General features: G+C 39.4%; 1 protein-coding gene across 1 annotated transcript in view; it reads left to right on the forward strand.

The window, feature by feature from the left end:
- PRIMA1 (proline rich membrane anchor 1) overlaps nucleotides 1-11,578 on the forward strand; it is a 77,744-nt gene extending 66,166 nt beyond the window's left edge. Inside the window, exon 4 of the mRNA XM_065404456.1 lies at nucleotides 11,482-11,578. Within this exon, the coding sequence (XP_065260528.1) occupies nucleotides 11,482-11,578 (97 nt within the window). The remainder of the gene's footprint in view (nucleotides 1-11,481) is intronic.
- The last annotated feature ends 1,546 nt before the right edge of the window (nucleotides 11,579-13,124 follow it).

Consider the following 13,124-nt stretch of genomic DNA (forward strand, 5'->3'; position numbering starts at 1 on the left):
GGGACAACAATTGTCTATTTGAATTGTCTCAGCTTTTTAGGGCAGGATCTGTCTTTTATGTCAAGTGCCTACCACATTGGGGTCCTGATCTCAGTTAGGTTGTCCAGGTGCTACCATACAGCGATAATAATGACTTGCCCATGGTCACATCAGAAGTCTATAGCAGAGCTGAAAATAGAATCCAGGTCTCCTGTGCCCTAGTCACAAGATCATCTTTCTTCCCAGTAATGGGTGGTTGTTTTGCCCAGCCTTTTCCAAAAGGATAAATAAAATTGCAGTGTGGGATCCCTTTAGCTTTCAGTATTGTTTGTGAGGCTTACATTTCATTTCTGTTCCAGAGAGGCTGCCCTTCCTTAGGCACATAGTATAGCATAATTCACTGCGCAAGCTTATTTCATTCAGATTCCCTTAGCAGAGAATTCTGATTTCTTTTATTTAGTGGCTTTTTACCATGTGGGAACGGTCAACAAACTGAGTTCATTTTTTACCTTAGGCCCATTCAGTTATTCTCTACTGTCAAAAAAATCTATCAAAGATGTGTTCTGCACTGGAAACAACTGAGGGATAATGCTGTATATCAAATCTCTCTAGTCAGAAATTACTTTCTACGTTCTCTTTAGAGGGTTTTTTTTAATTAGGAGGTGAAAGGAGTGGGGTAGGATTAGGTTGGGTTGCTATGAGTATTTTTTTTAATGAAATTGGCTTTATTAAGTAGTCCAGTATTACGACAATGCCTCCTTTCTTTCTAAAGGCTGGTATCCTGTGGACAATAAGCAAAGAACAGAAGTTAAATCACTAGTTTTAAAGGGGGAATACTTAGTGGTAGTAGGAAATATGATTGAATTATCTCTGGCTGTCTGGTCCAGATTGTGCTGTTATACCACACTAAATTCTGATCAACTCCATTGAAGTCTGTGGAGTTACTCTTGATTTACAATGGTGTGAGAATAAGCTCCCCACCCCTTTAATTTCTTTTAGGTTTCAGAAATGTTATTTGTAATCTAAACAGGCCAGATCTTCCCTTCAGGCGCACCCATTGATTTCAGTGGACTGGACTAGGTAAATCTGAGAAGGAAGAGCTTAGACAATCACATTTTAGACTCTCTGACACCTTTGAACACAAGGTCGGGGAACTTGTAAATGCTGATGAACAGCTGAAGAGCAGCTCAGCTAAGAGTATTTTGTTCCCTGAGAGAGCCCCTGGGTGAAGGCAGCATATTCAGTCTTTGCACAGGAAGGGGAGATTTGGCCACTACTGAAGAGTGTGATGCATCCAAAAGTGGAAATAACCCACAAGCTTTCAGGGCCTGCTAAAATTTACCAAAGAAATTGGCCAGCTAAGAACATCCTTCAGAGAGAGCAGAGGTCAGTGTGAAATGCTGGCGATTTGAAAATGTGTGAACAAGGCTCTAGGGTTCAAACAGAGTAGAAGCCTGACCTAAGAAATAAGGCAGGTGGGGCCTAATCCAAAACCCATTGATGCCAGTGTGACTTGCAATGGTATGAAAATGTGTTTCCTCACAGCCTAATAGAATAGGGGCATGCAATTCTGAAAGTCCTTTTTTTTAATTTAATCTGTGAGAGATAGAAAAGATGTGGACACATAAAATGTGTGCTGCTTTTCCTCTGTAAATCCGATCTGTCACACAAAGGCTGGGGCAAGGTCAGGGCGGTGAAAGGCCAGCTGAAATGAGATCTCTCTTTAACAATTTGGAAGATGGTTTTGAACAAGAATATCAGTTACCCACCAGACACACCTGACCTCTCTGAATGGGGAGTTTTGGGGCCAAGCAGGTGTGTAACTGTAGCTCAAGCACAATATGCTAACATGACTCACAGACCTAAATAAGGAAGATTCTGCATAACTATCTTCTAGATTTTTACACATAAATTTGCTGTTGGCTGAATAAATGAACCTTGAACAGAGAGTATTGTTGTCTTCAGAGGGCCTGATCTGCTCTGTTATGCTGCGGTAAATTGGGAATGAAGTTATAAATTAATGGAATTAAAGCAGAACCTCAATTTTACAAATACCAATCTTACGAACAATCAGTTATATGAAGCATTTTGGGGGGGAACAAAATGTCACATGGGAAAAGTGATGGCGAAGAACAAGTCAACATCTTTTCACATTCTGATGTCTTTGGTGCATTAGAAATTGATTTGCCATGGTTTGAACAAAAATAAAGTGATGCTGCGTACCATACTGTAATTTATGCACCCTACCTATCATCATGCTGAGATATTCAATTTTATGAATTCCTTCATCCCCAATTAGTTTGTAAAATAGGGGTATTACTGTACACTGAAAAATTGAGATCAGAATCAGTGTAAATATTACCTACAGACTACCTTCTGGAATATAACGTGTATACCAATTTCACTAGTTAGGGTGAGAATGTGATCATCTTCCTTAAGATTCCATTGATGGAACTGATTCTCCTCTTACTTACACCAGTGTAACTCTACTGACTTTAGTAAAGTCACTCCTGATTTCCACTGATATTACAGAAGAGAATCAGGCCAAATGTATCTTCATTAATGACTCAAGTGTGGTGAGCTCTGAAATCAGATTTAAACAAGATAAAATTTATAAAATTATAGACAAATTCTCCTGTACACAAAGACCCCCTTTCACTATTCTGGCAGTTTAAAGGTGCTTTAAAGTGAGTGTATATTACTTTTATGCCCTGTTTGAAAGCCCCTTTTACACTGCCAGAGGGTGTAAAGGGGCCTTAATGTAAGTAACTCAGAACTCAAGCCACATGGTCCAAAACAGAATGTAGTTGAAATGTACACCCATCTAAATCATACAGATAATTTCATAGATTCATAGAAGTTGTAGGACTGGAAAGGATCTCAGTAGGTCATCTAATCCAGTCCCCTGCACTCCAGGCAGGACTATGTAATAACTAGACCATTCCTGACAGGTGTGTGTCTAACCTGCTCTTTAAAATCTCCAATTATGGAGATTCCACAAGCTCCCTAGGCAATTTTTTCCAGTGCTTAACTACCCAGAGAGTTAGGAAGTTTTTCTTAATGTCCAACCTAAACCTCCCTTGCTGCAATTTAAGCCCATTGCTTCTTGTCCTATCCTCAGAGGTTAACAAGAACAACTTTTCTCACTCCTCCTTGTAACAACTTTTTATGTACTTGAAAACTGTTCTTGTGTCCCCCTCAGTCTTCTCTTCTCCAGACTAAACAAACCAAATTTTTTCAATCTTTCTTTATAGACCATCCATTCTTTTCTATTTTCATTCTAATTTGAGAGTAAACTAACAGGGTGATATATTGCAATGATATATATTGGGACAACATTATTTTTTAGGTACAGAATCCTAAATCTCTAGAACATCTTGGCTAGCATAATTGGGAAACTGGACTGCTTGGAATATGTACAAAAGCCTTGGGAAATTCAGAAGATTGGACACTGACAAAAAACTGAACAGTACTGAGCGTGCTTCTGAAACTTGCACAGCTACAGGTGCCTTTTATGGCAATTGTAGAGCATTTTCTTTGAAAGTGGGAGGTGATTAAGCCAGTAACCACTTCCTATGAGTAATTAATGGTATGACTGTTGCACCTTAAGACCTTAGTTGTTGATCTGTGGATGCATATTGCTGGCACCTAAGTGATGATTAACTATAACATTTAATAAAAAGATGTTAGTGTTTTATAAAATCTCCTTCACACGTGGCTTGATTTCTCTCTAAAGACCTTCACAAAGTCTGCAGTCTCATGTAACACAACCCTGTGTATATACAGTGCAGTATTTTTACATGGTGGAATTGTTCATGTTCCAGAATTTCACAAATGCTGCATTAGTGGCAGACTTGTGTGTGTGCATCTGTCTCACTAAAGTATAATTCTCTGCATGAAATACCCTATCCCCTTGCCACATCTACCTAATCAGAAGCTTTTGGCATAAGACCTGTTATAACACGTCCAGAAGTGTTCTACAGAGCCTGCAGCATTGATGATGTCTTAGAGTCAGCAGAGAGGTGGTAAAGTTATAGTACATCTGCCCTTCTCGTTCCTTGGCATCAGCTGTTCCAAAGAGAAACTCCCTGTAAGGCCACTGAATGCCTGAAGCTTCAAGATCGAGACATTTATTGGAAAAGAAATTCCAGCAGCACAGATGAAATCTGACTCCCCGAAGCTTTCTAAGCTACCAAACATACTAGTAAGAGAGCCAAATCCTGAAGTCAATGAGATAATTTACCGAGAATTACTGGCAATATTTAAATGGAGATTGGATTTGTTTTTTTAGAAAAAGATATGCTCCTAAAAAAGGAGTTAGTTGGGGGAAGGTCCCTGGCCTGCGTTATATAGGAAGTCAGACTAGATTATCACACTGGTCCCTTCTGGCCTTGGAATCTATGAAGTTCTCAGTAAAAGTGAGGTATTAGCTTTTGTGTATCAGCACTGCCCTCCACTGGAAGGAAGTTCAAACCTGCTCTCATATATGTGGTGGTTTTCCTCTAGTGGCTGGAGGCCTAAAAAGCAAGTAAGTAAAAAAACCTTTCCTCCCAGTTTTACTCCACAGTCCCAGATTTCCATATCATATCCCAAGAACTTTTAAAATATTCTGGTTTTTTTTTTTAATTTCTTCAATCAGAATCTTCAGTTTTTTTTATAAACTACAAATTAATGATAGTACTGATATAAAATATTTTGTGCAGCCTCTTTTACGCTCATCACATAGCACGTGTGTGTTTCACACCAACCATTATTCAAGGCCTAAGCTCACACATTGCAAGATGAGTGTGGTGAGTTAGTGAGCCAGTCTGGTCAGTGCAAGCCTCCTGCTTTAGCCCCTGGAGATGGAGGGGAAATAGAGGGCAGGTACCTGCCAGTTCTCTGTCATCAGAACCAGAGAGAGAAAATGCAGCATGGGCGCAGGAGCTGAGGTCAGTCTTTTTTGGATCTGCTCTTTTGCTCCCGGTGGAGCTTTCTGATTCCCATGAAACAGATCAAAAGAAGAAGCCAGAATGTGGATCACTTGAGTATTTCATAATTTTGAAAAATGTTGCCAGAAAAGTATCTTTAAAAAAAAAATTGAAATATGGTTGCCCTACATGTAAGTCCTAATACTACTACAGCTGGCACAAGTTCCTTTAGCTGTAATGGAAGAGATCTGAGATTTTTGCAGCTGAAGGTTCTAGGTCAGGGATTGGCATCCTTTGGCCCACGGCCCGCCAGGGTAAGCACCCTGGTGGACCGGGCCGGTTTGTTTACCTGCCATGTCTGCAGGTTCGGCCGATCATGGCTCCCACTGGCCGTGGTTCACCGCTCCAGGCCAATAGGGGCTGCAGGAAGCCGCGGTCAGCACATCCCTCAGCCCGCGCCATTTCCCACAGCCCCCATTGGCCTGGAGTGGTGAGCCTGCAGACGCGGCAGGTAAACAAATCAGCCCAGCCCGCCAGTGGCTTTCCCTGGCGGGCCGCGGGCCAAAGGTTGCCGATCCCTATTCTAGGTTTTACTGTTGTCACAGAAAATAATTCTCTTTGGTGCAGTAAAGTTATTTCATCAGCTGGTCCTGTAATTCACAGATCATTTTTATAAAGAAAATTCACTTCTCACCATCAGTCATTATCAGTTCATGCACATTGGATGATTGCTTTCACATCCAGCACTCAAACTGTTTGTCTTTGCTGAAATTTAGATGGCTTCCCTTTTGTTTTCTTTAAACTTCTTATAAATGTACAGGTCAGTGATATGTAATGAGAGAGATTGACCAATAAAAGTAACATCATTAAATAATGGTATAATACTTATTCCTCCATTCCTGTCCTGCTTCTGCTAAATCAGGACGTTTTAAAGCAGGCCCATAACAAAATTGTCAGCTTGTCTAGACTTGCAGCATAGCAATCGAAGAAGTGAATGGCTTTATTTTGCATAATTCCAATGAAAGTCAATTATTTTTATCTTTTTCTCTCTAAATCAAGGTAGGAAGTTTTAATTCTTTGAAGTGCTTGTATATAAATAATCATTTAATTTCCTGATATTGTCTCTTTCCTTACTTTTCCATTTGATGCCTGACAGATAACACAGAGATTCTGATGAGAAGGTGGAGACACATTCCTTAAAGAAAGAAAGAAATGTGTAACTGGGAAACACAGGAGAAACAGACAACCCAGAATTACAATTTCCAATTCTAGTTTATATGGGCTACCTGTAGAATTGTTCTCTTCAGACTTGTATTTATCTACTCCATTTCTTCCCCCTATGGCATATAATTTTATTTAGAGAGACCCGGAAAAAATTGCAAATTAGAGACTTGATTCTTTCCTTTATACCAATGTCTGTTGCTAGTAACTTCATCGAAGTTAGCAACTCCACCAGTTTTTTTTGCTGTGAGGAGAATTAAGTCCAATGCACATTTCTGTGTTATTAATAGCACCTTTATTGTTAGTATTGAAAGAAAATGAACAATTGTATGTACTTTTCACTATTGGGGCTGTTTGTTTACTTTTTCCATTCCATTCACTTCGGCCATTGATAGCAGACTTTTGGGGGATTTTTGGGGTCTATAGACTTCACTGTTCACTTGCTATGTGCTAGCACAATGCTCATCTGGGCTTGGTTTTCTAACACTGCAGAGGAATGTTCAATCCCTTGGCCTTCTCTCCTCTTGGCAGCAGTTTTCATTTAGGGCCTGATCCTCGAGTTCGCTCTGCCCTCTTTGTACAGCACCAATGGCACAAAGGGTATGGTGCTGACAGCTTGGGATTCCACTGGCAAGGGGAAGCCTTGCCAGGTTTACTCCACCAGTTCCTGGCCCAAAGCCCACATGGGGGTTCAAATATGGAGTTTGCTTTTCTCCAACTATCCTGGGCCAACAGAACAGCCCCTAAATGGGTCATTATTGAGGTTGCTTGAATTTGTTATATGGACTGAAATGACACGCCAGCTGCCTCCAGGGTTGAGTGGAGGGGTGGAAGAAAGGTAGCAGAAAGCCACTTACGCTGGCTCTTACTTTTATCCACGCCTCTCAAAGGAAAAAGAGAGAATATTTCTATTTATATTAAATAGTTTTTTAAGCAACCATATTTTGGAATGGTGGCACATTGAAATACTACTGCATTTTTTTACTCCTGTATGCTGAACTCAACAGAAATAAAACCTGCTTTCACTTCACAGAGGCACTGAAAACTCCATTTTTGTGTTTCTATAGTAAAAAAAATTTTTTTTGAAGTATTAGGGGGATACTGAATTTTAGAGCCTGATCCTTTTAGCTGCTGTGAATTCCACACATGGAGCCTCTTCAGCATGGGGCCCGGAGATGCTTCAATGTACAGAGAGACACTAACTCCCATTCAGGCTGCTGAACATCTCACAGGTTTGGGCCCTACATTTGTAATTGACATGTCGCCATTCTGAACTAAACTTTTATTCCCATTTCTAGGTGGTCCCAGCCTCTTGAAGTTTTAATAAACCTACTTGTGGCAAATATTACAAGGCATGATAATCTCTTGTTTAAATTAATTATCCACTGATCTTTTATTCTTTTTGGCCAGCAGGTCTTACACACCCATTCAAAATCATGTCACAATGAGATAAATAGGGCCAGACCATCCTCTGTGTAAAATCAAGATAGCTCTACTGGAGACAGTGACTGGAGCTATGCCAAATGCACACCAGCTGAGGATCTGGCCTAAGGGGTTTTGTAAAACAGGCAAACTATTTTCACTAGTTAGCTGAGATCAAGAGCCCAAAATGCTTTTCTTTTAAGAAATTTGCTGAAGAAAGAACATAAAAATGCCACTTGCACTGCATTGTTGTGGTTGCATTTCAGTGTTGCAGAGAGCTAGCACAGAAGAGGATGTATATTTATCTGACAAACATGATTTACCATTCAATGTTAAGCTTTTATTTAACATTAGGTTCTATAAACATGTGAAGTGTATCAATTAAATGGCTGTTCTGATGCTCTCTTGATTTTAGGATACATGCACATTAAAGCGTACATGGTGGAGAGGTTATTATGGACTCTGACTTTGAAGCACCATTACACGCATGTACTGGGAGCCATAGTCACCTGCTTTAAGCTATGCAGAGCTGCATGTACATTTCATTTGAAACTGTTCTCTATGAAGAGTACACTGATCGATTTGCTATACATCAACGTTCTGTGTGTAGTAAATTGCACTTTAAAGAGATGCAAACCACTTGTTAGAGAACCGCCTGTTTCTCCTGCCACTGAGTGAGTATCATGGATGTGAAGAGTTCCCCACTTACACTCTCACTAATTCTGGAGCACCTATCCCATGAAAAGTAGTACTGAGGTGGCAATGTGTAAATAACAGTGCTGTAGCACAGGGATACTCAGACTTCAGTGGTCTAGGAGCCAAATTAGCATCAACATTACCCAAAAGAGCCACAGTAGTGTGAATTCATGGCTTCAGTTACTATTTTTATATATTATTCTCACAACAAAATGACTGACCAAGTATTATTTTATCAACTACAATTGGTTAATAACATAGTAAAAGCATCCTGATTGGTTAATAACTTAGATTGATTAATAATTAAATCACACAGAGTTTTAATATCATGTGCTGCAAAGAGTATAATATAACAGTTGTGGCTCATGAGCCTCAGTCTGAGTATCACTGGTCTAGAACATCATCTTAAAGGTGATTCAAAGAGTTTTATACAGAGCGAGGTGAGGAACAGACAATCTTATCAGACACTAAACGGGATAAAAGTATTCCCCCTATAGCATGCTATTAAAAAAATGGAATCTCATTGAATACCAGGATCTCAATGAAGCTAATATCTAGAAAAACAAGAGCCCATGATCTTAGGCCTCATATATAATGGCAGTTTAAGTATTGTAGGAAAAGGATGATAGCATTTAACACACACAGGGTCAAATTAATCAATCTGGTAAATTCGTGTAACTTCATTAAGTCAATGGAATTACACTGGTGTAATTAAGAGGAGAATTTGATGCATACAATTCATATACCTGCAATACATTTGAGAATACATTTCCTGAATTTGTGAACCATACCACTCCTCCATACCTGAACAAAAATATAATTCTGAAATGTATACGTCTCAAATTGCTATATCATTGATATTCAATAATATAGCTGTTTTGCTTTACTAATGTTAACCCTAAAGCAGTGATGAGGCAAAATAGGATGCCATGAGTGGAGAAAGCCATCATGACTTTGATACCATCCCATTCCATTATTTTCAAGCTCTTCGAAACACAATGTTTAAGTGTGTATTAGGGCCAGTCATAGGGTGTCTCTGTAGACCTCTCTGTTCTACTGATGTTGGAGAGGCCTCACCCACTGGAAGGTAGGTCTTTCTGAATTTCCCAATGAAAGTTTTAAGATGGATAGGCCAGCTCTATATAGGCGTCACACTTAAAAAAAGAAACTAGGGAAGAGCGGGGATAGTGAACATGAGATGGTATGAAGGAGAACAGAAAGCAAAAAGGGAGGAAAAGAGAAATAGGGAGATGATGAAAAGGAGGAAAGAGAATGGAGAGGCAAAAGAGTCTGAAAAAAGAGAGCTTCAAAAAAGGAAGTAATACAGAGAAAAGGAGAAACAATAGAGAAAACTAGAAGAAAAAGACCCATGTAGCAGTGAAGAAAGATGCAGAAGGCAGAAAAAGAGAGAGAATGCATTCAGAGAAAAGTAGAAAGGTGTTAGACATAAAAAGATGAATGAAAGAAAATGATGGGGAATAGATAAGATAGAAAGATGGTCAAAATTCTCCCATTTTTCAACAACTATAGGGCTGAATTTCAGATTTTGAAATTTTTACAAAATTGAATATTGAAAAAATTAGGATTTAAAAATAATTCACAACATTGTTCCTCTGTTTCTAATAGGAAGGAGAGAGGAAGAGCAAAAAGGTCTGGCACCATTCAGTTCTTCATTCCTCTTCTCAGAGAGATGACAGATGGGTTGGGTGCTTTTTAATATAACTAAATATAGGTATAGAATATAACTAAATAATATAATAATATAACTAAATATAGGTATAGAACCAGAGCAAATGTGTTTCAATTACAGACAAGTGTGCACATAATCACCAAAAAAGAGCTCAACAAAGCTTTGTAATTTTCCCTTCCAATACTATTGACTCTAACAGCTGGAACCACAATTAATATTAACAAGCCTTATCTCAGCAGCTAGGAAATGCAAAAAGGTGCTGTGTACATTATTACTGGAACAAATTTGTTGTCTTGTAATCAGTCATCATAAACCCTTCAACTAACTTTTTTCCCCGTTGAACCTGTACTGTATTGAATTGTTTTGGTATTAATAATTTATTTCTGGTGCTTTACCTTGCAAAACCATCTCAAAACAATACCAGATACTTTAATGGTATATTATGTTTGCTCCTCTAGTCTTCTTGGCCATACAAAACAAGTAGAAGTGCCTTAAGCTAAAGGCCAACATCTTTATGAAAACCACTAGTGCTTTTGCCCTTGCCGTATGATGTACCTTTTACATTCATGTTTACATGAAGGGTATACCACTTTGGAGGAGAGGATTCGTGGGGGAGGTAGGATGCATCACAGATGGTTATGGTACATTATGGGAAATGTTCAGATATGAAACTTGTGCTCAAGTCTATCTCTGCAGGGACCCTTTGAAATATAGAACAGTGATGTGTTTGCTCAGTGGTTGTTTCAGTTACTTATCGGTAGAGATTTCTACCCCTACAGCACATTTCTGGAAGTGCGCCACTACCAGAGCTGAAGGTTGTAGACTGTTACCAACTAATGACAGTAGTAAAAAGAGTGGCAGGTTCAACTGTTAGCCTGACCGGACGGAATGGATCACAGTATGCACAGCTTTTCACCTTCAAGTCACTGGTTCAAATCGAACCCATTTTGTTACTAACTGAAAACTGTCACATTATGACTGTTCAGTGGGTTATGTGAAATGAGGTGAAATTCAGTTCCTCGTGGACCTGTTTCTCCATCATCACAGTTTGCATTACTTGGTCCTTTCAAGAGAGAGGCCAAGGACTGAACAAGCACGGAGACAGAGCTACTTTCTCAACCCAAGATGCGCTCTCTCCAGGACAAATTTGAAGCACTATGGTGGCGGGGGTATGAGAAAACTTGCAATGCCCCTACTCAGGACGTACTGCTTGCTAGCTAAATCATGAATTCTTTTTCCAAAGGCTGTCTTTCCAGCAAGCAAATTCACTCACATATTTAAATACTGATTGGGACTGAAAAGCCAAAGAGTCTATGATACGACATAAGTAACTGAATCAACATGTTCTAGGGAGAGCAGAAGGTTGGAGGAAAACAATATCTGATTTGACCTATATTCAGAAAGGGGTAAAATAAAACATTTTGTTGTCTAGAAAACATTCTAATTATTAGCCTAGGACATTTCTGAAATGTCCTTGTTTTCAGTCTGTATTCATAATGAAGATGTTTTTCTGTCCTTTCTTCTTCCCTTTCCCATTTGTCCTTGAACTTGTGATCACCCAAGGAAACCACTGAGAAAAGAAGAGAATGGAACAAGTAGAGCTGAATATGCAATGACGTCCTCCCAGAACAACAAAACAGTTGATAATGCAGTAGTATAATCCCCAGGACCCCCACAAGACATGGGAGGTGTTAAACTTTAAAAGCACACACACAAAGTATGCAAGGTGGGTGAAATAAGGAAATGAAAGGAGCTCTGTGGCCATGGACTTCATTTCGGGAATAGTGCACGTATCAGTTATTCAGAGAAGAAAAGCAGACTGCTCTTCAGCCTTGCTGATTGTCAAAGGGAAGATAAACTTGCCAATCAGGGCTACCCAGAAAAAAGACCTCACAAAGGCATAATCACTGCATGCCACATCTGTTGAAAGCAACATCATGATGCCTCCAGCTTCTGTTTTTCCCCCCTCTCTTTATTTTTGATTGTCCACAAAGAGCTGCTTAAATAGGGTCCTTTGATGTGAAGGTGATATGTCAGAGTTGCAGCAACTTATTATAAATGGGTCTGAGATTCAGAGGGTGGAAGTCTTCACCTGCATGCTTCCCCAGCTCGTGCAGTGTTTTCTTTTACAAGCTAGAAGCTTCATAGTCTCAATTAACTATTATTTTGTTATGAGAAGGAAAAGGGTTTCCATTAATCCACCAAGCAACCAAAAATTGCATGAATTTGTGAGTTAACCCAGGAAATACAGCTGCAGTCTGGTGACTATGCAATTTCCATGGCTGAAGACTTTTCGAACAAAAGAAGTCAAAGTATGATCATTGGCAATTAGCATAGTTTATTAAAGATAAGATAAAATTAAAGGTGATTTGAACACTTACTTCATAATCAACCTCTATTTTCCCCTGCATATCCTTTATTTCCTAGCCTTAAACAAGTTCTAGATTTCTCCTCCTCGTGACGTTCTGCACATTTACTGTATTTGCACCACACAGATCCATCAGAGAATCCCTCTAGAAAGGATTTTGTTTACAGTTTGGAGTGAATATTTGGGCTTGACCATGTTGAAAGGACTAGCAGCACTGGAAACTGAAGTCCTCCTTATCTATCCACTGATCAGCTGCTGGGGCAGAAAACAAGTGTCATTTCCCGAAGGTTTCTCATTTCCTGAGCTGGCCCACCAAGGACTTTGTAGGCCTGACTTAGAGGACTATTTACTAGTGACTAGTAAATCGGTGTGCCCGTGTTAGCTCAGTCCTCTGCATTTCCTGAGCAGAGACTGCCAATTGTGCCAAATTCTATGTGATAGCTTTGTGTTGTACCTTTTTGTGACATGGATTGCAGATTATTAAAAGTGAAGCTGAATCCACCAGACTCATTTCACTTAGGATCTCAGGTTAGACTTAATCAGTAATCCCCTAGGGTAAAGGCCAGTGTTTAGTCTACAGTATTGCCCACGCCAACCTTCTGACATAGGATGTTTGGAAATTTTATTTTTGTCATTCAATTTGTAGGTCTCCATTTATCACTATACTGAAAGTAGCAATGCAGTGAAAAGAAAGTTATACCACACTCTGGCTTCTCATCTTGCTGTCAAGCTTCAATAATACTTCGTCTCTGTGTCTTTGAAAAACTCAAACAAGCCATTGCAGTCTCATTAAATAAAGTAACTGCACGTTGGCATTAAGCACTTCAGTACTGAAACA

The sequence above is a fragment of the Emys orbicularis genome, chromosome 4 (genome assembly GCF_028017835.1).
Source record: "Emys orbicularis isolate rEmyOrb1 chromosome 4, rEmyOrb1.hap1, whole genome shotgun sequence".
NCBI lineage: Eukaryota > Metazoa > Chordata > Testudines > Emydidae > Emys > Emys orbicularis.